This window comes from Neovison vison, chromosome 7 (assembly GCF_020171115.1).
Source record: "Neovison vison isolate M4711 chromosome 7, ASM_NN_V1, whole genome shotgun sequence".
In the NCBI taxonomy this organism is placed as follows: domain Eukaryota; kingdom Metazoa; phylum Chordata; class Mammalia; order Carnivora; family Mustelidae; genus Neogale; species Neogale vison.
In genome coordinates this window covers 11,633,423-11,657,556 of record NC_058097.1, presented here as the reverse complement: position 1 = coordinate 11,657,556, position 24,134 = coordinate 11,633,423, and the positions used below count along the sequence as shown (strand labels likewise).

General features: G+C 56.1%; 2 protein-coding genes across 2 annotated transcripts; one reads left to right on the top strand and one right to left on the bottom strand.

Moving 5' to 3' along the window:
* Positions 1-1,909: 1,909 nt before the first annotated feature.
* LOC122911487 (chymotrypsinogen 2-like) lies at positions 1,910-11,393 on the bottom strand. The gene is made up of 4 exons (XM_044256225.1): positions 11,378-11,393; positions 5,543-5,649; positions 2,559-2,717; positions 1,910-2,071 (listed from the first exon to the last, which is right to left on the bottom strand). Exons 1-4 carry the CDS (start codon positions 11,391-11,393, stop codon positions 1,910-1,912), a joined length of 444 nt encoding a protein of 147 aa, XP_044112160.1.
* A 1,574-nt stretch (positions 11,394-12,967) lies between these two features.
* On the top strand, positions 12,968-16,112 carry LOC122913744 (chymotrypsinogen 2). The gene is made up of 7 exons (XM_044260379.1): positions 12,968-13,059; positions 13,972-14,075; positions 14,193-14,272; positions 14,597-14,675; positions 14,984-15,164; positions 15,254-15,387; positions 15,951-16,112. The coding sequence occupies exons 1-7, from the start codon at positions 13,008-13,010 to the stop codon at positions 16,110-16,112; spliced, it is 792 nt and encodes a 263-aa protein (XP_044116314.1). The 5' UTR covers positions 12,968-13,007.
* Positions 16,113-24,134: the final 8,022 nt, after the last annotated feature.

The window sequence follows — 24,134 nt, the reverse complement described above, 5'->3', positions numbered from 1 at the left end:
CAGGAGAAACACAAGAATATCAGTTGAGGTTCTGCACCCCCGTGCCTATAACAAACATTCTGAAAGGAATTTAAGAAAGCTGCTCCAGGGGCACCTGAGTGGCTCAGTTGGTTAAAAAATCCAACTCTCGGTTTCGGCTTAAGTCATGACCTCAGGGTCATGAGATTGAGCCCCGTGTGGGGCTCCGTGCTCAGTGTGACGTCAGCTTGAGAATCTCTCCCTCCCTTTCTGTCCCTTCCCACGCTCTTTCTCTCTCTCGCAAATAAATAATTTTTAAAAAGAAAGCTACCCATTAACCGTAGCATCGAGTTAATGAAATAGTACAGGGAGGTTTTAGACAAAGAGCTGACTCAAGCCGGGGGCATCTCGTCACCCCAGACCGCGAGGAAACCCTGAAACCCTGTTTCAGATGTCAGCGCGTCTCTAAGCCAAGGGGAGAAGCTCCCACCGGCCGAGGCATGGTCTGAGCTTCAATAAGGACAATAATTACAACGGAGAGAAACCTTTGTGTACATTTAAATGTTTATTTATCTTTTTATTTTTTAGAGGGGCTGGGGATGGGGCCGAGGGCAAGGGAGGGAGAGAATCTTAAGCAGCTCCAGGTCAGCACGGAGCCCGACGCGGGGCTTGATCTCACGACCCTGGGATCATGATGTGAGCTGAAATCAAGAGTCGGACACTTAACTGCCTGAGCCCCCCAGGGCCCCCACTATTGTATACACCGAAATCTGCAGGAATGTTGTAATTCTAGAACACAAAAACATCATGGGCTGGATCACTTTTGGAGGATGACTGAGGGCAAACATCCCGAAAATCAGTGAGAGAAAAGGCGTTAAAAACTCTGTAAAGGAGGCACCCGGGTGTCTCAGTCTGTGGGGCAGCTGACTCTCGATTCCAGCTGAGGTCATGACCTCAGCATCATGAGACAGAGCCCTACATCGGGCTCTGCCCTCAGTGCAGAGTGCCCTTGAAGTCTCTCTCTCCTTCTCCCCTGCCCCTCCCCAGGGAGCACATGCTCTCTCTCTCTTAAATACATCAGTGTTACCCAAAAAACCCGGAAAGGAAAAGTTGGTAAACATTTCCCCTCCACATGCTCTAGGAACAGCGCTGCTGGGCAACTGTCTGATAGGTGGGGGCGTCCCTCGGGAACTATTCCAGACAACAGAGGAGAAATCCATGTTAAAATTAAGCTGCCCCCATTGCACAAGCCCCAGATGAACCAGCGAATCCAGGCGGTGCGCATCGGATCAGCTCACCTAACGGGAAGAGAGGCAGCCAGTCCTGACTGGTCTGATGAAGGAAGTCGGCTCCCCCCTCCAGCGGGGCCAACGGCATCGAACCTAAGTCTGACCCGGCCTCTAGATTTAACTGCTGAATCCCAGAAACAGAGGACAAAGAGGGAACTGAAAGAACAGCGGTGCCAAGCTCCGGTGCTGGACTGGAGATCCATATGGAGGCATAACACGAGTCGAGCCTGCGCGGGTGTGGGATCCCAGGCAGGGAAGGGCCAAGGGCACTGGGTACGGTGGGAGCTAAAGGCAGGCGAAGGGGCCCGGAGCACGTGGTCACAGGAGAAGGCTTCATGGGCTGGCTATCTTGGTCCCAGGGCCCACCTTTCAGGGCTGTGGGCTGCATAGCCTAGCCAAGGACCACTGCCTTCCAGAAAGCTCCTTGGGTAAAGCTGGGTCCAACAGGTAGCAACTCAGTTGGAGCCCATGGTAGAGTCCTGAGCAGGGAGGAGGAGAATCAGAGCGTCCCTAAGAAGCCGGGAATGTGAACAGAGAAGGTGGTACGGCCACCTGGGCCGGTGACAGAGATTCAGCCCCACGCCTCCTAGACCATACAGAGACACAGGTGAACTCAGTGCTTCCCTCGTATGCTTTTATGAGCTCATCATTGAATCACGGGCTCAGCTGGCAGCAAGTATTTCCTGAACCCAAGGGATGAGCTCAGAGACGCGGGCGTACACAGCAGGAACAGAGGTGGAACAGACGCCGCTGCCCCAGGACACGACGCCCACCAGGGTCCAGACTCCAGCCTTCTGGCAGACCAGGGGGCCCCCAGAGTCGCCCTGCAGGAGGACAAAGGACTAGTTTCCAAGCCCAAAGTGGGGTGCCAAGGCCCCAGTGTGCCCTGACCTGCCCCAGGCCAGGTCCTGTGCAGAGAAATGACATGCCTGGGCACGGTGACCAAGCAGGAGACCCTTCAATGTGGGCCCCACAGCAGCCTCGGCTCTGTTACCATCTCCCGGAGGGCCTGGGGCAGGTGGCCAACCCTCTGACCCGGCCAGTGCCTGTGCAAGGGGCCACAAGCGCCCAGCTCCCGGGGGCTGGCGTGAGGGGGCCGTGGCCGCCGAGGCCCCCGGGAGCCCCGCAGCACACCCAGGCCAGAGAGAGCCCTCGGGCAGAGGCCCCTGCTTCTGCGGGTCCGGGCTGGGGTCTGGGCAGCTGGCCTGAGCGAGGGGGTCAAGACACGCGCAGAGAGGACCTGCCCTCTGGGCTGAGCAGGGGTGGTGTGAGGTCCGAGGGGAGCACCAGGGTGGCAGAGCCGGGCCATACCGAGCAGGAGGACACGCCGCTGGCACCCGCGCAAACCATCACGTCGGTGATCCTGCCGCCCCAGAACTTCATGCAGTCGGCGTTGGACAGGAGGGGCAGGGCCGCCTGCCGCAGCTTGTCGGGGGTCCTGTAGGCTGGAGGGACACAGCAGACCCGGAGGGGTCAGGGCCCCTCCCCTGCCCCGACCCCCTGGACAGTGCCACACACAGCCACTGGCCTCAAGTCAGGAGGGAAGTCGGGCCTGGAGGTGGGGCATGGCAGTGAGGGGGGCCACGCTTGCCGGTGCTTCTGTGCTTCTCCGCAAGGTGGTCTTCAAGGACAGAGTGCTTAAGCTCATCTTTTTTTTTTTTTTTTTTAAGTATTTTATTTATTTATTTGACAGAGAAAGCAGAAGCAGGGGGAATGGCAGGCAGAGGGAGAAGAAGAAGCAGGCTTCCTGCTGAGCAGGGGGCCAGATTCAGGTCTCCATGCCAGGACCCTGGAATCATGACCTGAGCCGAAGGCAGACGCTTAATCGAATGAGCCAGGAACTATTCATGCATCAAGTTTACATTTCTTAATTATTAAAGAAAGCAAGACTTCGGTTCTGCCCCATCGAATGACACATGGGGAACACAGAAAATGTGGGGTTGAATTGTCCCAGGCGCTGAGAAAAGACAGGTGTCCTCCATACGTCCGTGAGGACCGGGGGAATTCTCAGCACCTGTGCAAGCAACGTTGGGCTCCTGCAGCCCCCGAGGACAGGCAGCCTTCCCCAGGGTAACACAGGCCAGCGCCTGCCCTGCTGCCCCTCGGTCCCTCAACACAGCAGATTCTTGCCAAAACACGTCAGCATACCAATCGCTTTCTCCATAACAGCAAAGACGTTGGAACAAAACTGGGATGAATTTACACAGCTGACCACTTTACAGTGAACGGGTATCCGCACCAGTGGGGATAAATCTATAACATAACATGGGCAGGGAAAAGCACTTTGTCTTTTGGTTTTTATTTGTTTATTTACTTACTTATTTGACAGAAATCACAAGTAGGCAGAGAGGCAGGCAGAGAGAGAGGAGGAAGCAGGCTCCCAGCACTCTGGGATCACGACCTGAGCTGAAGGCAGAGGCTTTAACCCACTGAGCCACCAGGTGCCCCTGTCTTTTGTTTTTAAAGTACGCTCTCTTCACAGCATGGGGCTTGAACTCTCCACCCTGAGATCTAGGGCTGCATGCACCAAGCCAGGTGCCCCGGGCACGCTTTAAAATTGACGTAGTGTGGGGCGCCTGGGTGGCTCAGTCTGCCTTCGGCTCAGGTCATGATCCCACCGTCCTGGAACTGAGCCCCACATCGGGCTCCCCGCTCAGCGGGAAGCCTGTTTCTCCCTCTCCCACACTTCCTGCTTGTGTTCCTTCTCTCTGTCGCCCCTAGTTCATGTTTTAAGAAGAAAGTAATACTTGCAAAACCCTATGGTAGATTCGTGGTTGTCATATTATTTCCTGTACTTTTTACCATTCCCTCTTCTTTTTTAGTGGAAAATAAAGGACTTCACATATGCCTGGCACAACAGATGAAAATCCGAGGAGAGACCGCACCGGGCTCTGCTCACAGCACCCCTGCCTGAGCCGCGCCTGGGGCTGTAGCACTCAGCAGAGGCCCAGACTGGGCTCTGGCACCCTCCTGGCTCAGAGAGCCGCAGAAGGACCCCGGTGTTCCCGGCAGCCTCTGGGGAGAGGCCCCCAGGTACAGGGAAGAGGACTCCAAACACCCTTGTGGCCAGGTCCTAGGGCTCGCCCTGGACAGGGCACTTCGAGCTCCTTCTGTGGCGCTGGCAGCAGAGCCACTGAGGGCTCCGGCCCTCCTCCTCAGCCTGCTCCAGGGCTAGTAAGTCCACCCCTGGGGTCCCGACACTCACAACCAAAGGCAGCCCCACAAGGGCAAAGCAGGAGAGAAGCCAGAGAAAGGCCATGTTGCCGTCGTCAGAATGATACAGGACAACCATGCTGGGGGCCCTGCTTTTAAGTCCCCTGGGCAGCCCCAAGCCCTGCCCAGCCAGAGGAGCCCGAGATCCATCCTCCCTGTTATCAAAGGACCTTGAGCGATAAGTGGGGTCAAGCCCCTGGCACAGCCCCTGGGAAAAGGGCAGCTGGTCTGATGCATTTTCACCCCTAAGACTTAGCAACACCTGGCATCCCGGCACCCCAGCCAGGAGCTCGGGTTCCACAGAGCCCAGCTCTGTGCAGCCTTTAGCCAGTGTCAGATGCGGGGACCAGCCAGGGCCAGGGCAACGGGGAGCAACCCCAGCTCCTAACCAATCCCACCACGGGGCTCGAAGAACCCCGGCTGTGGTCAGCAGGAGGCCTCCGGTGTACGGAACACAGGCAGCAGGTGCTCAGCAAAGAGTATTTTCAGTGAGGGGCGCCTGGGTGGCTCAGAGGGTTAAGCCTCTGCCTTCGGCTCAGGTCATGATCCCAGGGCCCTGGGGTCGAGCCCCACATCAGGCTCTCTGCTCAGCGGGGAACCTGCTTCCCCCTCTCTCTCTGCCTGCCTGTCTGCCTACCTGGGATATCTGTCTGTCAAATAAATAAATAAAATCTTAGGGGGGAAAAAAGTATTTTCAGCGCAATGTCATCTAGAAGTGTTGTACAGAAGGTGCAGGTCATCGAGGGGGTCCCTTTTAAACCAGCCCAGCCAGGTAGCTCCTGAGAGTGGCTGAGGGGGTGTGTGGGGTGAGGACATTGCGCTCACGGAGGCCACAAGCAGGTTCTAGGTGAGCAAACACATTGACAGGCCATCGTGCCCCTAGCCCTGGGCTCACCTCGGTCTCTTTCTTCGGTAACTCACAGCGTAAGGAACTAGTCACTGGAGACAGCTCCATGTCCCGTAAAATGGGGCACTGGTTCCACGCCATTAAATGACCCACAGGGAAACAACAGAAACAGTGTTGATGATCCCAGAACACTGAGAAGTGGAAGGGGCGGGTAATAGGATGGTGATATGCTTGCCACAAGGAGGGGCCCGGTGACCTCTCGGCAGATCCTGGTGTAGACGCTGGGCTGGGGGCTCCCGTGCACGTAGCACACGGCGCCGCTGTCCTCATAAGCCCCGAAGCCTAGTGACAGAGTCACATACCGAAATGACAGAAATATGACGTGGTGAGTCCCACTGTCCAGGCAGGGCAAGGAGAGCGCTGTGGTTCTGGAAGGTGGTCAGGGCTTCAGCCCTGAGCCAGTTTGTCCCGAGGCTTCTGGGCACTGGGCTCCCCAGGCCTGCGTCACCCAGGGAGAGGCCTGCCAGAGCGAGCGGCACAGGGTCACTGCTGCTGATCCAGCGGCCTGGAGGCTTTGTCTAGGTCCGTGTGTGCTCGGCATGGAGTTTGTTCCAAATGCTTTCCGAGGGGGAAGCAGGGGCTCTGACCTGTGGGGACAGTGGCCACGGGCAGGACAGGCTTCCAGAGGGACCCCGTCTCTAGGGCAGAGCCGAGGGAGCCACATTTGAGGGAGCCACATTTCCGGGAACATAGAGAGCCACCAGGTCTGAAGCTTTCGACATCCCCCGCTGTGTGCCCCTCCCCCGCCCTGGGGTGGGGTCCAAGCCCAGTGTCCATCTTGGCTGCCAGTGTGAGGAGTCCAAAGTTAGGGTCCACGTCAGGGTCATTTACATTTGCTGCGGTTTTTTTTTTTCCCTTCGCTCATTCCAAGCAGGTAACCCAGCCAACTGTATTTTCCTTGCCTCAGGGACTTTTCCAGAGCAGAAAGAGCTGGAAGTCTCTGGCTCTTTGGGTCTGCTGCACAAGTAAACTCCTGGCCCAGTGGAGTGTAAGAGGAATCTTCTGGAAAGGCAGGGACAGCTCCCCCAGTGGCAGAGGCGAGCGCGGGGGAGGCTTGAAGCCCCGAGGTCACAGCTACTCCCATCTGCTGCCATGTCTCCTACTTTGACACTCAACCAGGCCGTGAGCTGAGCCCTCCTGGTGGCAGCAGCAGCAGCGAGGCCTCCTGGGTGCCTGCCTGAGCCCTTCCCCCTCCTCCTCCACACAGCGGGCTGCCACAGAGGGTCAGCTCACACTAGCTCTCAGCCGGGAGGGGAGGCTCTGACTAGTGTCCCTGGGTCCCGCTGCTGCCGAGAGGGCTGTGGCAAAGCCAGCCCCGCCCCGCTGCGCCCCGGGGGTCTCGTGTGCATGTGCCACTTGGCCCAGGCGCCGCCATCCTGAGACCCTGACTAGGGACTGCGACACCCCCTCCCCCAGCCTCCCAGGGAAACCTGCCCCCGCAAGCTCCGCGAGAAGCTCCATGACTAGAGCCCTGGGCACCTCACCAGCCTTGTGTGTTTTTCCTAAACGCTGCCCACACCTTTGTAAAGTTCCCTTCATATAAATTCAACTCAATACCCCAATGTTGAGGGGCACCTGGGTGGCTCAGTGGGTTAAAAGCCTCTGCCCTCGGCTCAGGTAATGATCCCAGGGTCCTGGGATCGAGCCCCGAGTCGGGCTCTCTGCTCAGCAAGGAGCCTGCTTCTCCCTCTCTCTCCGCCTGCCTCTCTGCCTACTTGTGACCTCTGTCTGTCAGATAAATAAATAAAATCTAAAAAATTACCCAATTTTGAGGGTGCCACCCGTTTTCAGCAAGACCGTGACTGATGCAGTGCTTGTGTCCCCTGGCTCACGAACATGGGGTTCTGGGAAGGTGTTGCTCACACACTGGAGAAGTCCGTGGGTAACCTCTCTGTCAGAGAAGAGGAGACCCCACTGGCCCACGGGGTGAGGCTGTGGCATCGCCAATTAGCATCGGCAGAGGCCGAAGGGCAGATGGAAACAGGCCCTCCGAGGCAGGTGGCTGTGGCACCGAGTCCCTCCAGGGTCAGCAGTGATCACAGATCCTGGGGAGTTGGACCCATGGTGCAGGAGGACACAAGAAGCTGATGACAACCACGACTCATCAGGGAGATGTGCATCAAAACCACAGTGAGATACAGCTCATATCCATACAGGACGGCATACGGAGGCCGAAAACAAAAAAACAAAACAAGCAAACAAACAAACAAAAACCCAGGAAATAAGAATGAGAAAGGATGTGGAGAAATGGGATCCCTTGCACACTGTCGGTTCCTCAAAAAAGAACAGATTTACCCTATGATCTCGCAATTCTACCTTGGTGCATACACCCAGAAGAATTCAAAACACATATTTGTACATCCATGTTTGTACCAACATTATCTACGGTATCTAAGACATGGGAGTAACACACGCCTAACCACAGATGAACACAGAAACAGAAGGTGCTCTATGTATATAAGGGAATATCATTCGGCCTTAAAAAGGAAGGAAATCCTGGGGCACCTGGGTGGCTCAGTGGGTTAAGCCTTTGCCTTCGGCTCAGGTCAAGGTCTCAGGGTCCTGGGATGAAGCCCTGCATCGGGCTCTCTGCTCAGCAGGGAACCTGCTTCCCCCTCTCGCTCTGCCTGCCTCTCTGCCTACTGTGATCTCTCTCTCTGTGTCAAATAAATAAATAAAATCTTTAAAAAAGAAAAAAAAAAAAAGGAAATCCCAACACAGGCTACCGCATGGACAAAACTGTAGGGTGTCAGGCTCAGTGAAAGAGGCTAGTCACGAAAAGGCAAACTCGGTACGATCCCATTTATAAGTCACCGGACGGCGAGCAGAACGATGGCTGCCTGGGGCTGGGAGGGGGACAACGGAAGGTTCGAGTTGAACAGATGCAGAGCTCCACTGTAGCAAGACGAAGAGAGTTCTGGACGTGGTGGGGGGCGTACACCGGTGGGAAAGCACTTAATACCACTGAAGGAGTTCAGACATAGTTCAGACCGCAAATTACCACAATTCGAAAATTAAGAAAAAACACAGAAGGTGAGATGCTGCTTCACACCTACCACAATGGCGATGATTTTTTAGAAGGGAAAACAAGAGGTTTTGGCAAGGAGGTGGAGAAACTGGAATCCTTGCACACTGCTGGAGGGGATGGAAAAATCGGGTAGTCTCTGTGGAAAACGGTATGATGGCTCCTCAAAGAGCTAAACATTGAATTATCATAGGACCCAGCAATTTCCCTCCTAGGTATACATATTCCCTTCAAAAACGAGAACAGGGATTCAAACAGATACTTGTATGCCAATAGTCACAACAGCCAAAAGCTGGAAACAACCCAAATGTCCATCAGGGGACAAATGGATAAATGAACTGGGCATAGCCACACAATGGAATATTACTCAGTCATGAAAAAGAACAGAGTACAGCTCTATCCTACAACACGGGTCAACCTTGAAAACATCACACTCAAAGACACAAGCCGGTCCCAGCGGCCCACCTACTGCACGATTCCAGCTCCGTGAGACATCCATAATGGACAAATCCATAGAGACATACATTAAATTGAGGTTACCAGGGCTGGGGGAGAGGAAAATTGGCGTTATCCTTCAGGGGACGCACTTGAAGTGATGGGAACGTTTTGGGAACAGGGAGCATGGTTGTACAAATTAGGAATGTAATTACTGACACTAAATTCTACACTTAAAAATGGTGAAAATGGATGGACATGGGGAGGGTATGTCCTATGGTGAGTGCTGTGAATTGTGTAAGACTGATGAATCACAGACCTGTACCTCTGGGGCAAATAATACATTATAAGTTAATTTTAAAAAATTGTTTTAATGGTGAAAATGGGACATTTCATGTTATATATATTTTACCACAATTTTTAAAAACTGATGCAATAAACTCAAAACCATTGCTTCATCCGCTTGAAATGGGTGAATTGTACGGCCCGTGATTTACACCATACCACCACAGACAAGCCTGGAGCCTCACGTCAGGCTTGGAGACTTACAGAGCCTGACAGACACTCAACCCCACCAGTTAAGGAGCTGGTGGGGAAGGAGTGGGGTACCTTAGGCAGACAGAGCAAGGCTGGAGAACTCTGAACCCCCAAATCTCCATGAAGTCCCCCATGCCAATACAGGTGCTCCCCGCCCCTGTCCGAGGGAGCCAGTCTCCGTCTGCACCAATGCTCTGTGCCCACCTGGGGCGGCCGCCTTCTGAGAGCCAGTTCTCCGCAGAACCTACCCCACCCATCCGCACCCCTACCCCTGCCCATGGCACGAGTTGGTCCTTTCATTTCCCTGTACCCACACCTTTCACCCTTAAACTTAAGTGGAAGGTGAGACACTGAAGATACAAACAGATGAGAACCAGACCACAGAGAACAGAGCTCTGCCCCCTCCACGCCCCCAACCTTCCACCCCCCAAGTCTGCAGCAACCACCACACCCTTCTCCATGACAGAGCGTTCCCCTGCCCTTGCCTGCCTTGGAGTTTGTGCCTGAGGCCAGTGATAGGGACGGACCACCTTGCTATGGATAGCAAGACCCCCACCTTCCCCTTGGGGCGGTCTTCACCATCTTTCACAAAGGCCAAGCTCCCATGAGAGGCCTCCCCCAGGCATCCCCCAACCAACCCCGTGGAGTGCTTCGGATGTCGCCTGCATTTCCAACCAATAACAGAAGTGAATCACAAAACCATTGTGCTGAGTGAAAGAATCCACATAAAAAGACAACATAAAGTCCCGTTCTGTGTATATCAATTTCTAGAACAGGCAAAACTAATCTGCGGTGAAAGAAATCGAAACGGTGGTTAATGGTTACCTCAGAGAAGGGATAGCTGGACAGAGGCAGAAGGGAACTTTCTGGTATGATGGCATTATCTTAGCTCCTGGTTGTGGTGTTTGTTACACTATGGGGTGTGTGTGTGTGTATCTATTTGTCCCTCTGTTCACTTAAGACCTGGGCATCTCATCACATGTAAATTATACTTCAATATACGTTATTTTTAATACAACGAGTCTGGGATTTGACCTCCTGAGAGGCAGGGCTTCAAGAAGAGGGGCCCCTTCACCTAAGGAAACTGACATTTGAGTTTCGGCCTCAAGCCATACCCCAGTCTTAGCCCTGTCAGCGGTGGAAGGACGCACTCCCTCCGCGCCACGCGGAACCTGGACAACCCGCACCAGAAGCCAGATTCTAGGAGGCAGCCCGGCAGGGATTGGCTCAGGGCCGGCTGTCCACAGCAAAGCACAGGCGTCCCTGGAAAGGGCCTTCCCACGCTGTTTGTTCCCAGGGCGCACTCGGAGCGGGTCATCCTGAGCCACCCGCCCCCCTTTCCAGGAATTTCTTCAGCACCGCCCGCCAAACACACCAGCTGCTGCGCCCTTGCAGCGAGGTGACCCGCGCGGAGTCAAGCCTTTCCGAGATGGCGCAACACCCGCTACCAGGGCCATACCTTCTCCTTTGGGCTGTGCAGGAGTAGAGACGGGTGCGCTCCAGGAGCCCAGGACGCAGGGTTCCAAACCCGAGGGAGGGAAGTTAGAAATAGCGAAAAATGGAAACCAGGGAAGTACTCGATACTGTGAGCTTCGCTGGCTGAACAGCCGGGTCGGGACACCCGGAGGCTCACCTTGGGACCCCGACGACTTCGCTGCTTGTCCCAGGCTTAAACGCGCGAGGGCGGAGGAGCCCCGCGTCCAAAAAGGACCGGAAGGGCGCCAGCCAAGGGGTCCTTCCTCGGGCTCCGGGGTCGCGACCCAGCTGGCCGGAGGGCCTCGGGCCCCGCCCCCCGCAGGAGTGCGTGCACGTGCGGCCCGCCCTCCCCGCCGCCGCCTGCAGCTGCGCGCGTTCCCAGACCTCCTCAGCCCGCGCGCGAGGTGCGCGGGGTGGGCGGGGTCTCGGCGCTCCAAGGCCGCGGCCCCACCCCCATCCGCGGCGCCCCTCCCACCTAGGGTCCTGCAAGGCCTCCCACCGCGGCCTCCTTGCTTTCCGACAGGTGGAATGACTCACCCAGCTGCTGCAGCATCGCCCTCAGCCGCTCCCGACTGCGTCTTCAATACGGCCCTACTCGGTTCCCCACTCCGCGCCCCCGGCCTCCTGCCTTCCTGACTCATGAGGGCCCTAAGCCCCCAGAGCCTGGAAAGTCGCTCTTGTCATTGCCTCGCTTGTGCAAAGTCCCCGAGGCGCGCTCCACCTGCTCCTATAACTTACAGCATGTCCCCTCTGGGTAAGGCCCTCCTGCCTTGGTATTAATCATGATAACTCCTCAGCTGTAGGAATGTACATTTTACTTTTTTTGGTCTCTTTTCAGTCAATTCTCCCACTCCTTTCCCCATGCATGCTTCCTAAAAGCAGGAAAAATCTGTGTTTCTTTTCTTTTGTCCCAGCCCGCTCTGGGCCTGGTAAACTAGGCTGGAAAGGAGGAACGGATGGATAGCAGGGTCTCACAGAGGGGGCCACCCTCCGCCTCCTGTTTTGCGCCCGGCTTTCCCACCTGTTAGTGTGGCCACCCCGCGCTGTCGTTAGACAGTCTTCTAGAATGCAGCAAGGGCACCAATAGGAATTTCAAGAAGGAGTACAGACGACCAACCAACATGGACCGGGCGTTAGGCCGGGTCCTAGCGCGGTCCTTTCATAATGCGGACAAGCATCCCCATTTTACAACTTAGAAACAAAACCAGAGAGGTCACATAGCCTGCCCAAGACTGCACAGCTGTTCTCTGCGGAGCACCATCAGTGCGACGGAAATGAAAAGCAGCCATGAGTTTACATTTTCCTTGTGTGTTTTGTGGGACTCACGCTGTACTTCACGCTCGCACCCTCACCGTCAAACTTCTCCTTCCCTGGATTCTTAAGTGCTGAGCAAGAGCCCCACTGTCCACCCTGTCACTCACACCAGAAGCAGTCCGCCTTGCCTGCCCGCCCCCACTCCATTTCCTCCTGCCTGACCCAGCCTCCACCAGGTCCCACTGAGAGCATCACCCCAGGAGGCGTCATGCTCGATTCCAGGGGTCCGTGGCATTTGGGTGAAGAGACCCGGCCTGCTGTCTCTTCACCCAGAAGAGTGGGTGCAGTGGGTGGCTTGCCCCGCCGAGCCACACTGCACATAGCCCAAGTGACCACCCCAGACACTGAACAGACCCTCACAGAGCCTTCTTGACCATCTCCAAGGCCGAAGGAACATTCTCAGCCCTGGCCGGCTGCGCCTTGGTCCCCACTTTTCCTCCCTCCTTAACCACACTGCCCGGGGCTTTAGGATAACGAACACACCAGCTCAGTGACTTGTCCAAGGTTCTCCAGCCCATGAGAGAGTAGGCTGGGGCTCCAGCCCTGCCCAGGCCTGGCTGCTGTCCCGACGTCCCTTCCTGGAAGAGGAAGCCCAAGTTCGCTGAGCTCTTCTCCGTGGCTACCTTGTTTGGAACCACCTTTGCCCTTGACCCAGACCCAAGCAGGACCATGGGCCACAGCTGCTGTCATCACACACCCCGATGCCAGCCCTGCTCTGGCACATTTTACCTCCGCAGGCACATGCCCAGGAAAGGGAATGCCACCTCAAGGTTTGCAGATAACAGCTTGGTGCACAGGGATATAACGGGGAGCTCCGCAGGCAGGCACCCTACAGCTCTCTGACCACAGCACCATGGCCTTCCTCTGGCTTCTCTCCTGCTGCGCCCTCCTGAGCACAGCCTTCGGTGAGTTTGGGGCAAGCAGAGGCCGGGAGGGAGGTCTCTGCTCCCCTACAACCCTGGGGCCAGAAGGGGCAACAGGGACCCTGCTCCCTGTTCAGCTGGACAGGGTGCTGTGAGCCTGAGTGCGTCTCTCTACCCCTCTGGGCCTCACCAGCCCCATTGCCACAATGGGACCAGGATGAGACCAGTCGAGCCAGGGCAAGGCCCCCAGGAGGACAGGGAGGCCAAGTCCAGAGGGAGTGAAAATTCTTCTGAACAGCTGGTGGCTCGAAGTCAGGCTCAGAGTCCGAGCTGGCGGGCAGGTGCAGCTTGGCCTCCACCAGCCCTTCGGGACCCTCGAACCCAGTACTTTGAAGCTTACCTTCGTGGAGCCCTTAAAATGTGCAGGAACAGAGCAAGTTCCTGCTTTGCCTGCTGAGTCTTCTTGCAGCTTTCTTTCTTTTTTTTTTTTTTTAAAGATTTATTTATTTATTTGAAGAGAATTTGAGTGAGGGGAGGGGCAGAGGAAGAGAGTGAGAGAGAGATCGAGGCAGACTACTCTGAGCATAGAGCCAGACAGGGGGCCTGACCTCAGGACCCCGAGATCAAGACCTGAGCTGAAATCCAGAGTCGGATGTCCAACCCAGGCACCCCGACTTCCTGCATCCGTCTCCCAGCTTGTGAGGGTAGCAGCTATCGGACCCCCTCTCTGCAGATGGAAAGATGCTCAGAACAGTAAGGCTAGGCAGTGGTGGGGCTGGGCCCACACCCCCAGACCCCTGCCTCCAGCCCGTGCTTGGGCCCAGCTACCACCTTGCAGCCAGCCTGCTGGGCTTGTCTGGGCTGAAGCACACGTCCGACTGAGTTGTCCCTGGGGGATCCTGGGAGAGTGGGGAGCCCGGGTCCCCATCCCTTACCCCATGCTCCCACCCCCAGGCTGCGGGGTTCCTGCCATCCACCCCGTGCTGAGTGGCCTCTCGCGGATCGTCAATGGGGAGGACGCTGTCCCGGGCTCCTGGCCCTGGCAGGTGTCCCTGCAGGTAAGGGAAGAGTTCTACCCCTGAGTGGGGGACACACTGGGGTATTGGCCCACCTGGGGTCAGCCCGGGGGGCTGCTGGTGTCCAGCCAACACAGACTCCTCCCCGTCTTCCTCCAGGACAGCACTGGCTTCCACTTCTGCGGGGGCTCCCTCATCAGCGAGGACTGGGTGGTCACTGCCGCCCACTGCGGGGTCAGGTGAGGACCCAGGGTCCCCAGGAAAGCCCTTGGTCAGGGAGAGACTCTCTGGACCTTTAACTCCTTGTGCCTCGGTTTCCTTGTTTGGGAACATGTAGAAAACCCGACTCGTGCCGGTCTCCCAAGGGTCCCAGGAAGGAAACACCCAGCAGGCGTAGGGGCAGGTGTTCCAGGGGCAGTTGCTAATATTTTGAGGTTCTATCTCTGGATCAACAACTCAGAGCACATGCACACAGGTACACACACTAACACACGCAGCCTGCACCTGCTGTGTGTGCCCCCTGCCTCACAGCAGGACCCCCTTCTCTCTCGGGCCCTCTCCAGAACCTCCCACCTGGTCGTGGCTGGGGAGTTTGACCAGGGCTCTGATGCTGAGGACATCCAAGTGCTGAAGATTGCCAAGGTATGGTGGCCTGGAGTCCAGGTGTGACCCTGGGGTGGAGTGGGGGGGCAGGCCCTGGGGAGTGTGGTGCCCAGGCTAATGCCTGAACACCCCCAGCTGCTCCCAACCTCCGCCGGATCCCGTTTTGACAGGGCAAAGCAGAAAGCAGGGTGTCCTGGGCCTGGGCCAGGCTCCTGGGGCCGCAGAAGGGGTTGCCATGTTGAAGACAGAAGCACGGGGGTGATCTGGGGTGGCCCAGCGCCCTGGTTCAGCCCCGTGTCAGCCTCTTCCCGGACCCCAACCACAGCCAACCGCCCCTGCCCCCACAGGTCTTCAAGAACCCCAAGTTCAACATATTCACCGTCAACAACGACATCACCCTGCTGAAGCTGGCCACGCCCGCCCGCTTCTCCCAGACCGTGTCCCCCGTGTGCCTGCCCAATGAGAACGACGACTTCCCTGCGGGGACCCTGTGTGCCACCACTGGCTGGGGCCTGACCAAACACACCAGTGAGCGCCCTCCAGCCGGGTGGGTGGTAGACGGGGGTGGGGTGGGGGGGCCGGGCTGCGGTCACTGACCGCCACCCCTATCTTTCCAGATGCCAACACCCCTGACAGGCTTCAGCAGGCGACCCTGCCCCTCCTGTCCAACACCGAGTGCAAGAAGTTCTGGGGCAACAAGATCACCAACCTCATGGTCTGCGCCGGGGCCAGTGGCGTGTCCTCCTGCATGGTACGGTCTCTGGAACTCTCCCCGCGCCCCTTCCCTCCCAGCCCAGCGTGGGTTCCAGCGAAAGCCCAGGTCAGGGGCTTGGCCAGAGAGGAGGTAGAAACCACATGCAGGCCTCTTTAGACGGCCCGACACTCTCTCCCTGGAATTCCTGCTTGAGCTGTTGTAAACATGCTCAGTTCTCCTGGAAGAACGTCCCTGCCCCCGGGAGCAGTGCCGGGTACTGCCTGGGTAGTGGCCCATGGCGCCCAGAATTCTCCAGATGGGTTTGGGCTCCATGGCCCGCCCTCACCACCTGTGCTTCCTCCCTGTCAACCAAACCACTTGATTAGGCGTCAATCTCAGGGTCCCAGGCGATGGCCCAGACGTTCAGGGGCACAAACCACGCAAGGAGCTGCTGTAGCTTCTTTTGTAATCCTTCATAATCCTTCATAATCCCTCCAATAGGCATGTGCCATGTGTCCACGGGCTGCCAGGCCCTCGTCGGGGCTCTGGAACAACGTCCAGGGGCCCCTAGTCCAGGCCGCTGGGCTGCTGATCCAAGTCCCCCGTCTCTCTCCCTGTAGGGCGACTCTGGGGGTCCCCTGGTCTGCCAGAAGGATGGAGCCTGGACCCTGGTGGGCATCGTGTCCTGGGGCAGCGGCACCTGTTCCACCTCCAGTCCTGGCGTGTACGCCCGCGTCACCGAGCTCATGCCCTGGGTACGGCAGATTCTGGAAGCTAACTGAGTCTCCAGCCTCGCCCTGCCATCCCTGCAGACCTGCTCCCACAAAGCTTCAATAAATCAATAAAAGACACATTGATGACGTGCTCTTCTGTGGTGGGGCCCCTGTGACCTCATTCTTTTTTTTTTTTTACAATTTATTTTATTTTTAAAAGATTTTTATTTATTTATTTGACAGACAGAGATCACAAGTAGGCAGAGAGGCAGGCAGAGAGAGGAGGAAGCAGGCTCCCTGCGGAGCAGAGAGCCCGATGCGGGGCTCGATCTGAGGACTCTGCGCCGAAGGCAAAGGCTTTAACCCACAGAGCCACCCAGGCATCCCCTGAGACCTCATTCTGCTCATGAACTTGAGTCTTCACTGGGACGAATGGCGGGAGGGACCTGGAGGGCCTGCCTTTGGTCTTGCTCCCAGGAGATGACATGGGACCATGGCCCCCACGCCTGGCTCCACGCTTCCACCCCGGGAAGCAGCAGGGGCCTGGCCCTCCAAGCCACGCTCAGGGTGCTCAGGGCCCCGCCCCGGGGAGTGGGCAGCTGGGGGATGGGCCAGCTGCCGGCCGCACACACCTGTGGTTCCAAGGACCCTTCCCAGGAGCAGCCGCCCAAGCCTGCCCAGGAACCAGGTGCTTCTCAGCCCAAGGCCTCATGATAAGGAAGGGGATGGCGAGGCAGGCTGTGATTGGTGGGCCGGGGAATATAATGAGGGTCCTTCAAGCTGACCCCATTCCACCTCCCGAGTCACACGCCATGAGCTTTCTCTGGGCTGTCCTTGGCTTTCTCCTCTTTGGCGCTCCGGTAAGCGCAAAGTTTGAGGGGCGAGGCAGCCCCACACCAGACCTCTCCCACCCCCAACACCCACACCCCCAGAAGCTGGGACCTGGAGGGCCAAGTCCTAGCACCTCTCCTCACCTGCCCCGCCTGACCCCCCGCTAGCCCCGCGGGCTCCCCTCTCAGCCTCGCTGGGTGCCTCTCCTGGGCTCCCCACTCCTGCTCTGCCTAGAGGTTCCTTGAGCCCCTCAGACTCCACGGGTCATGCTGGACCTGCCTCATCTTGGCCTCCTCCGTTGGCTCAGAAAGGGGGGGTCGTCCGGGTTCCTCCAGCATCCACATCCGTCCCCGAGCCCCTGGTGTTTGGCCTCCGGAAGGTCTCCCACGCCGGTGCCTTTGGCCCTGCCCCTTCCGTCCTCCTGACTCCGGCAGCCTCCGGGGTTTGTGCTGTTCCGGTGGGAGTAACACCCCGCTGCTACTGCAGACTCGGGGGCCGCGAGAGCACCGGGACTCAAGCAGGATGTCGAGGCCCGACGACCCAGGACCCTGGGTTTGGAGCAGGATGGAGGCCCTGACCCCTCCAAGCCTGCTGTGTCCCTCCAGCCTAGGGGTGCCTGGGTGGCTCAGTCGGTTGGGCGACAGCCTCTGGCTGGGGTCAGATGGAAACCAGTCTCCTGTGGGGCTCCCTACTCAGCAGAGGGTCTGCTTGTCACTCTCCCTCTGCCTGCTGCTCCCCTTGCTTCGCTCTCTCTCAAATAAATAGATAAGATCTTAAAAAGTTGGAGGGGGTGGACGTCTGGATGGTTCATTCAATTACGAGTCTGCCGTTGACTCAGGTCATGATCCCAGAGTCCTGGGATCGAACCCCACATCAGGCTCTCTGCTCATCCCAGAGCCTGCTTCCCCCACTCTCTGCCTGCCTGTCTGCCTACTTGGGATATCTATCTGTCAAATAAATAAATAAAATAAAATCCTGGGGAAAAAAAAAGTATTTTCAGCCCAAAATTATCTAGAAGTGTTGTACAGGAGGTCCAGGTCATCGAGGGGGTCCCCTTCAAACCAGCCCAGCCAGGAAGTTCCTGAGTGTAGCTGGGGGGGTGTGTGGGGTGAGGACATTGCACTCACGGAGGCCACAAGCAGGTTCTAGGTGAGCAAACACATTGACAGGCCATCGTGCCCCTAGCCCTGGGCTCACCTCAGTGTCTTTCTTCGGTAACTCACAGCGTAAGGAACTAGTCACTGGAGACAGCAAAATGGGGCACTGGTTCCACGCCATTAAATGACCCACAGGGAAACAACAGAAACAGTGTTGATGATCCCAGAACACTGAGAAGTGGAAGGGGCGGGTAATAGGATGGTGATACGCTTGCCACAAGGAGGGGCCCGGTGACCACTCGGCAGATCCTGGTGTAGATGCTGAGCTGGGGGCTTCCGTGCACGTAGCACATGGCGCCCCTGTCCTTATGAGGCCCGGAGCCTAGTGACAGAGTCACACACCGAAATGACAGAAATATGACGTGGTGAGTCCCATTGTCCAGGCAGGGCAAGGAGAGTGCTGTGGTTCTGGAAGGTGGTCTGGGCTTCAGCCCTGAGCCGGTTTGTCGGGGAAGCTAGGGGTGGCCAGAGGGGTCTCCTCCAGAGGCTTCTGGGCACTGGGCTCCCCAGGCCTGCGTCACCTGGGGAGAGGCCTGCCAGAGCGAGCGGCACAGGGTCACTGCCCCTGATCTAGCGACCTGGAGGCTTTGTCTTGGTCCGTGCGTGCTCGTCATGGAGTTTGTTCCAAATGCTTTCTGAGGGGGAAGCAGGGGCTCTGACCTGTGGGGACAGTGGCCACGGGCGGGGCAGGCTTCCAGAGGGACCCCGTCTCTAGGGCAGAGCCGAGGGAGCCACATTTGAGGGAGCCACATTTCCGGGAACATAGAGAGCCACCAGGTCTGAAGCTTTCGACATCCCCCGCTGTGTGCCCCTCCCCCGCCCTGGGGTGGGGTCCAAGCCCAGTGTCCATCTTGGCTGCCAGTGTGAGGAGTCCAAAGTTAGGGTCCACGTCAGGGTCATTTACATTTGCTGCGGTTTTTTTTTTTTTTCCTTCGCTCATTCCAAGCAGGTAACCCAGCCAACTGTATTTTCCTTGCCTCAGGGACTTTTCCAGAGCAGAAAGAGCTGGAAGTCTCTGGCTCTTTGGGTCTGCTGCACAAGTAAACTCCTGGCCCAGTGGAGTGTAAGAGGAATCTTCTCGAAAGGCAGGGACAGCTCCCCCAGTGGCAAAGGCGAGCGCGGGGGAGGCTTGGAGCCCCGAGGTCACAGCTACTCCCATCTGCTGCCATGTCTCCTACTTTGACACTCAACCAGGCCGTGAGCTGAGCCCTCCTGGTGGCAGCAGCAGCAGCGAGGCCTCCTTGGTGCCTGCCTGAGCCCTTCCCCCTCCTCCTCCACACAGCGGGCTGCCGCAGAGGGTCAGCTCACACCAGCTCTCAGCCGGGAGGGGAGGCTCTGACTAGTGTCCCTGGGTCCCGCTGCTGCCGAGAGGGCTGTGGCAAAGCCAGCCCCGCCCCGCTGCGCCCGGGGGGTCTCATGTGCGTGTGCCACTTGGCCCAGGGGCCGCCATCCTGAGACCCTGACTAGGGACTGCAACACCCCTTCCCCCAACCTCCTAGGGGAACCTGCCCCCACAAGCTCTGTGAAAAGCTCCATGACTAGAGCCCTGGGCACCTCACCAGCCTTGTGTGTTTTTCCTAAACGCTGCCCACACCTTTGTAAAGTTCCCTTCATTTAAATTCAACTCAATACCCCAATGTTGAGGGGCACCTGGGTGGCTCAGTGGGTTAAAAGCCTCTGCCCTCGGCTCAGGTAATGATCCCAGGGTCCTGGGATCGAGCCCCGAGTCGGGCTCTCTGCTCAGCAAGGAGCCTGCTTCCCCCTCTCTCTCCGCCTGCCTCTCTGCCTACTTGTGACCTCTGTCTGTCAGATAAATAAATAAAATCTAAAAAATAACAAATTAAAAAATAACCCAATTTTGAGGGTGCCACCGTTTTCAGCAAGACCGTGACTGATGTAGAGCTTGTGTCCCCTGGCCCACGAACATGGGGTTCTGGGAAGGTGTTGCTCACACACTGGAGAAGTCCGTGGGTAACCTCTCTGTCAGAGAAGAGGAGACCCCGCTGGCCCACGGGGTGAGGCTGTGGCATCGCCAATTAGCATCGGCAGAGGCCGAAGGGCAGGCGGAAACAGGCCCTCCGGGTCAGGTGGCTGTGGCACCGAGTCCCTCCAGGGTCAGCAGTGATCACAGATCCTGGGGAGTTGGATCCATGGTGCAGGAGGACACAAGAAGCTGATGACAACCACGACTCATCAGGGAGATGTGCATCAAAACCACAGTGAGATACAGCTCATATCCATACAGGACGGCATACGGAGGCCGAAAACAAAAAAACAAAACAAGCAAACAAACAAACAAAAACCCAGGAAATAAGAATGAGAAAGGATGTGGAGAAATGGGATCCCTTGCACACTGTCGGTTCCTCAAAAAAGAACAGATTTACCCTATGATCTCGCAATTCTACCTTGGTGCATACACCCAGAAGAATTCAAAACACATATTTGTACACCCATGTTTGTACCAACATTATCTACGGTATCTAAGACATGGGAGTAACACACGCCTAACCACAGATGAACACAGAAACAGAAGGTGCTCTATGTATATAAGGGAATATCATTCGGCCTTAAAAAGGAAGGAAATCCTGGGGCACCTGGGTGGCTCAGTGGGTTAAGCCTTTGCCTTCGGCTCAGGTCAAGGTCTCAGGGTCCTGGGATGAAGCCCTGCATCGGGCTCTCTGCTCAGCGGGGAACCTGCTTCCCCCTCTCGCTCTGCCTGCCTCTCTGCCTACTGTGATCTCTCTCTCTGTGTCAAATAAATAAATAAAATCTTTAAAAAAGAAAAAAAAAAAAAGGAAATCCCAACACAGGCTACCGCATGGACAAAACTGTAGGGTGTCAGGCTCAGTGAAAGAGGCTAGTCACGAAAAGGCAAACTCGGTACGATCCCATTTATAAGTCACCGGACGGCGAGCAGAACGATGGCTGCCTGGGGCTGGGAGGGGGGACAACGGAAGGTTCGAGTTGAACAGATGCAGAGCTCCACTGTAGCAAGACGAAGAGAGTTCTGGACGTGGTGGGGGGCGTACACCGGTGGGAAAGCACTTAATACCACTGAAGGAGTTCAGACATAGTTCAGACCGCAAATTACCACAATTTGAAAATTAAGAAAAAACACAGAAGGTGAGATGCTGCTTCACACCTACCACAATGGCGATGATTTTTTAGAAGGGAAAACAAGAGGTTTTGGCAAGGAGGTGGAGAAACTGGAATCCTTGCACACTGCTGGAGGGGATGGAAAAATCGGGTAGTCTCTGTGGAAAATGGTATGATGGCTCCTCAAAGAGCTAAACATTGAATTATCATAAGACCCAGCAATTTCCCTCCTAGGTATACATATTCCCTTCAAAAACGAGAACAGGGATTCAAACAGATACTTGTATGCCAATAGTCACAACAGCCAAAAGCTGGAAACAACCCAAATGTCCATCAGGGGACAAATGGATAAATGAACTGGGCATAGCCACACAATGGAATATTACTCAGTCATGAAAAAGAACAGAGTACAGCTCTATCCTACAACACGGGTCAACCTTGAAAACATCACACTCAAAGACACAAGCTGGTCCCAGCGGCCCACCTACTGCACGATTCCAGCTCTGTGAGACATCCATACAGGACAAATCCATAGAGACATACATTAAATTGAGGTTACCAGGGCTGGGGGAGAGGAAAATTGGTGTTATCCTTCAGGGGACGCACTTGAAGTGATGAGAACGTTTTGGGAACAGGAGCATGGTTGTGCAAATTGGGAATGTAATTACTGACACTGAACTGTACACTTAAAAATGGTGAAAATGGGGACGCCTGGGTGGCTCAGTGGGTTAAGCCACTGCCTTCGGCTCGGGTCATGATCCCAGGGTTCTGGGATCGAGTCCCGCATCGGGCTCCTTGCTCGGCAGGGAGCCTGCTTCTCCCTCTGCCTCTGCCTGCCTCTCTGTCTGCCTGTGCTCACTTGCTCTCTCCCTCTGTCTCTGACAAATAAATAAATAAAATCTTTAAAAAAAAAAATGGTGAAAATGGATGGACATGGGGAGGGTATGTCCTATGGTGAGTGCTGTGAATTGTGTAAGACTGATGAATCACAGACCTGTACCTCTGGGGCAAATAATACATTATAAGTTAATTTAAAAAATTGTTTTAATGGTGAAAATGGGACATTTCATGTTATATATATTTTACCACAAGTTTTAAAAACTGCTGCAATAAACCCAAAACCATTGCTTCATCCGCTTGAAATGGGTGAATTGTACGGCCCGTGATTTACACCATACCACCACAGACAAGCCTGGAGCCTCACGTCAGGCTTGGAGACTTACAGAGCCTGACAGACACTCAACCCCACCAGGTAAGGAGCTGGTGGGGAAGGAGTGGGGTACCTTAGGCAGACAGAGCAAGGCTGGAGAACTCTGAACCCCCAAATCTCCATGAAGTCCCCCATGCCAATACAGGTGCTCCCCGCCCCTGTCCGAGGGAGCCAGTCTCCGTCTGCACCAATGCTCTGTGCCCACCTGGGGCGGCCGCCTTCTGAGAGCCAGTTCTCCGCAGAACCTACCCCACCCATCCGCACCCCTACCCCTGCCCATGGCACGAGTTGGTCCTTTCATTTCCCTGTACCCACACCTTTTACCCTTAAACTTAAGTGGAAGGTGAGACACTGAAGATACAAACAGATGAGAACCAGACCACAGAGAACAGAGCTCTGCCCCCTCCACGCCCCCAACCTTCCACCCCCCAAGTCTGCAGCAACCACCACACCCTTTCTCCACGACAAAACTTTCCCCTGCCCTTGACTGCCTTGGAGTTTGTGCCTGAGGCGAGTGATGGGGACGGACAGTTGCTAGGCATAGCAAGACCCCCGCCCCATTCTCCTTGGGGCGGTCTTCACCATCCTTCACAAAGGCCAAGCTCCCATGAGAGGCCACCTCAGGCGTCCGCCCCCCCCAACCCCGTGGGGTGCTTCGGACGTCACCTGCATTTCCAGCCAAGAACACAAGTGAATCACAAAACCATTTGGCTGAGTGAAAAGAATCCACATACAAAGACAACATATAGGGAGCGCCTGGGTGGCTCAGTGGGTTAAGCCGCTGCCTTCAGCTCAGGTCATGATCTCAGGGTCCTGGGATCGAGCCCCGCATCGGGCTCTCTGCTCAGCGGGGAGCCTGCTTCCCCCCCTCTCTCTGCCTGCCTCTAAGCCTACTTGTGATCTCTCTCTCTCTCTCTAATAAATTAATAAATAAAATCTTAAAAAAAAAAAAGACAACATATAGTCCCATTCCGTGTATATCAATTTCTAGAACAGGCAAAGCTAATCTGTGGTGAAAGAAATCACAACGGTGGTTGCTGGTTACCTCAGAGGAGGGATAGCTAGAAAGAGGCAGAAGGGAACTTTCTGGTATGATGGCATTATCTTAGCTCCTGGTTGTGGTGTTTGTTACACTATGGGGTGTGTGTGTGTGTGTGTATCTATTTGTCCCTCTGTTCCCTTAAGACCTGGGCATCTCATCACATGTAAATTATACTTCAATATACGTTATTTTTAATACAAAGAGTCTGGGATTTGACCTCCTGAGAGGCAGGGCTTCAAGAAGAGGGGCCCCTTCACCTAAGGAAACTGACATTTGAGTTTCGGCCTCAAGCCATACCCCAGTCTTAGCCCTGTCAGCGGTGGAAGGACGCACTCCCTCCGCGCCACGCGGAACCTGGACAACCCGCACCAGAAGCCAGATTCTAGGAGGCAGCCCGGCAGGGATTGGCTCAGGGCCGGCTGTCCACAGCAAAGCACAGGCGTCCCTGGAAAGGGCCTTCCCACGCTGTTTGTTCCCAGGGCGCACTCGGAGCGGGTCATCCTGAGCCACCCGCCCCCCTTTCCAGGAATTTCTTCAGCACCGCCCGCCAAACACACCAGCTGCTGCGCCCTTGCAGCGAGGTGACCCGCGCGGAGTCAAGCCTTTCCGAGATGGCGCAACACCCGCTACCAGGGCCATACCTTCTCCTTTGGGCTGTGCAGGAGTAGAGACGGGTGCGCTCCAGGAGCCCAGGACGCAGGGTTCCAAACCCGAGGGAGGGAAGTTAGAAATAGCGAAAAATGGAAACCAGGGAA

Bases quoted from the DNA above. Each gene is read 5' to 3' on its own strand.
- LOC122911487 (XM_044256225.1), bottom strand. The intron at 2,718-5,542 runs GCAAGCATATCA...GGGCCCTGACCC, and splicing joins TCACCGGGCCCCTCCTTGTG to CTCCGGGTCTGCTGTGTCCC. The intron at 2,072-2,558 runs GTATGGCCCGGC...GTCCTCCTGCAG, and splicing joins GCGGCGTGTCCTCCTGCTCG to GGCGACTCTGGGGGCCCCCT.
- LOC122913744 (XM_044260379.1), top strand. From the start codon at position 13,008: ATGGCCTTCCTCTGGCTTCTCTCCTGCTGCGCCCTCCTGAGCACAGCC. The intron at 14,076-14,192 runs GTAAGGGAAGAG...GTCTTCCTCCAG, and splicing joins CCTGGCAGGTGTCCCTGCAG to GACAGCACTGGCTTCCACTT. The intron at 14,273-14,596 runs GTGAGGACCCAG...GGCCCTCTCCAG, and splicing joins GCCGCCCACTGCGGGGTCAG to AACCTCCCACCTGGTCGTGG.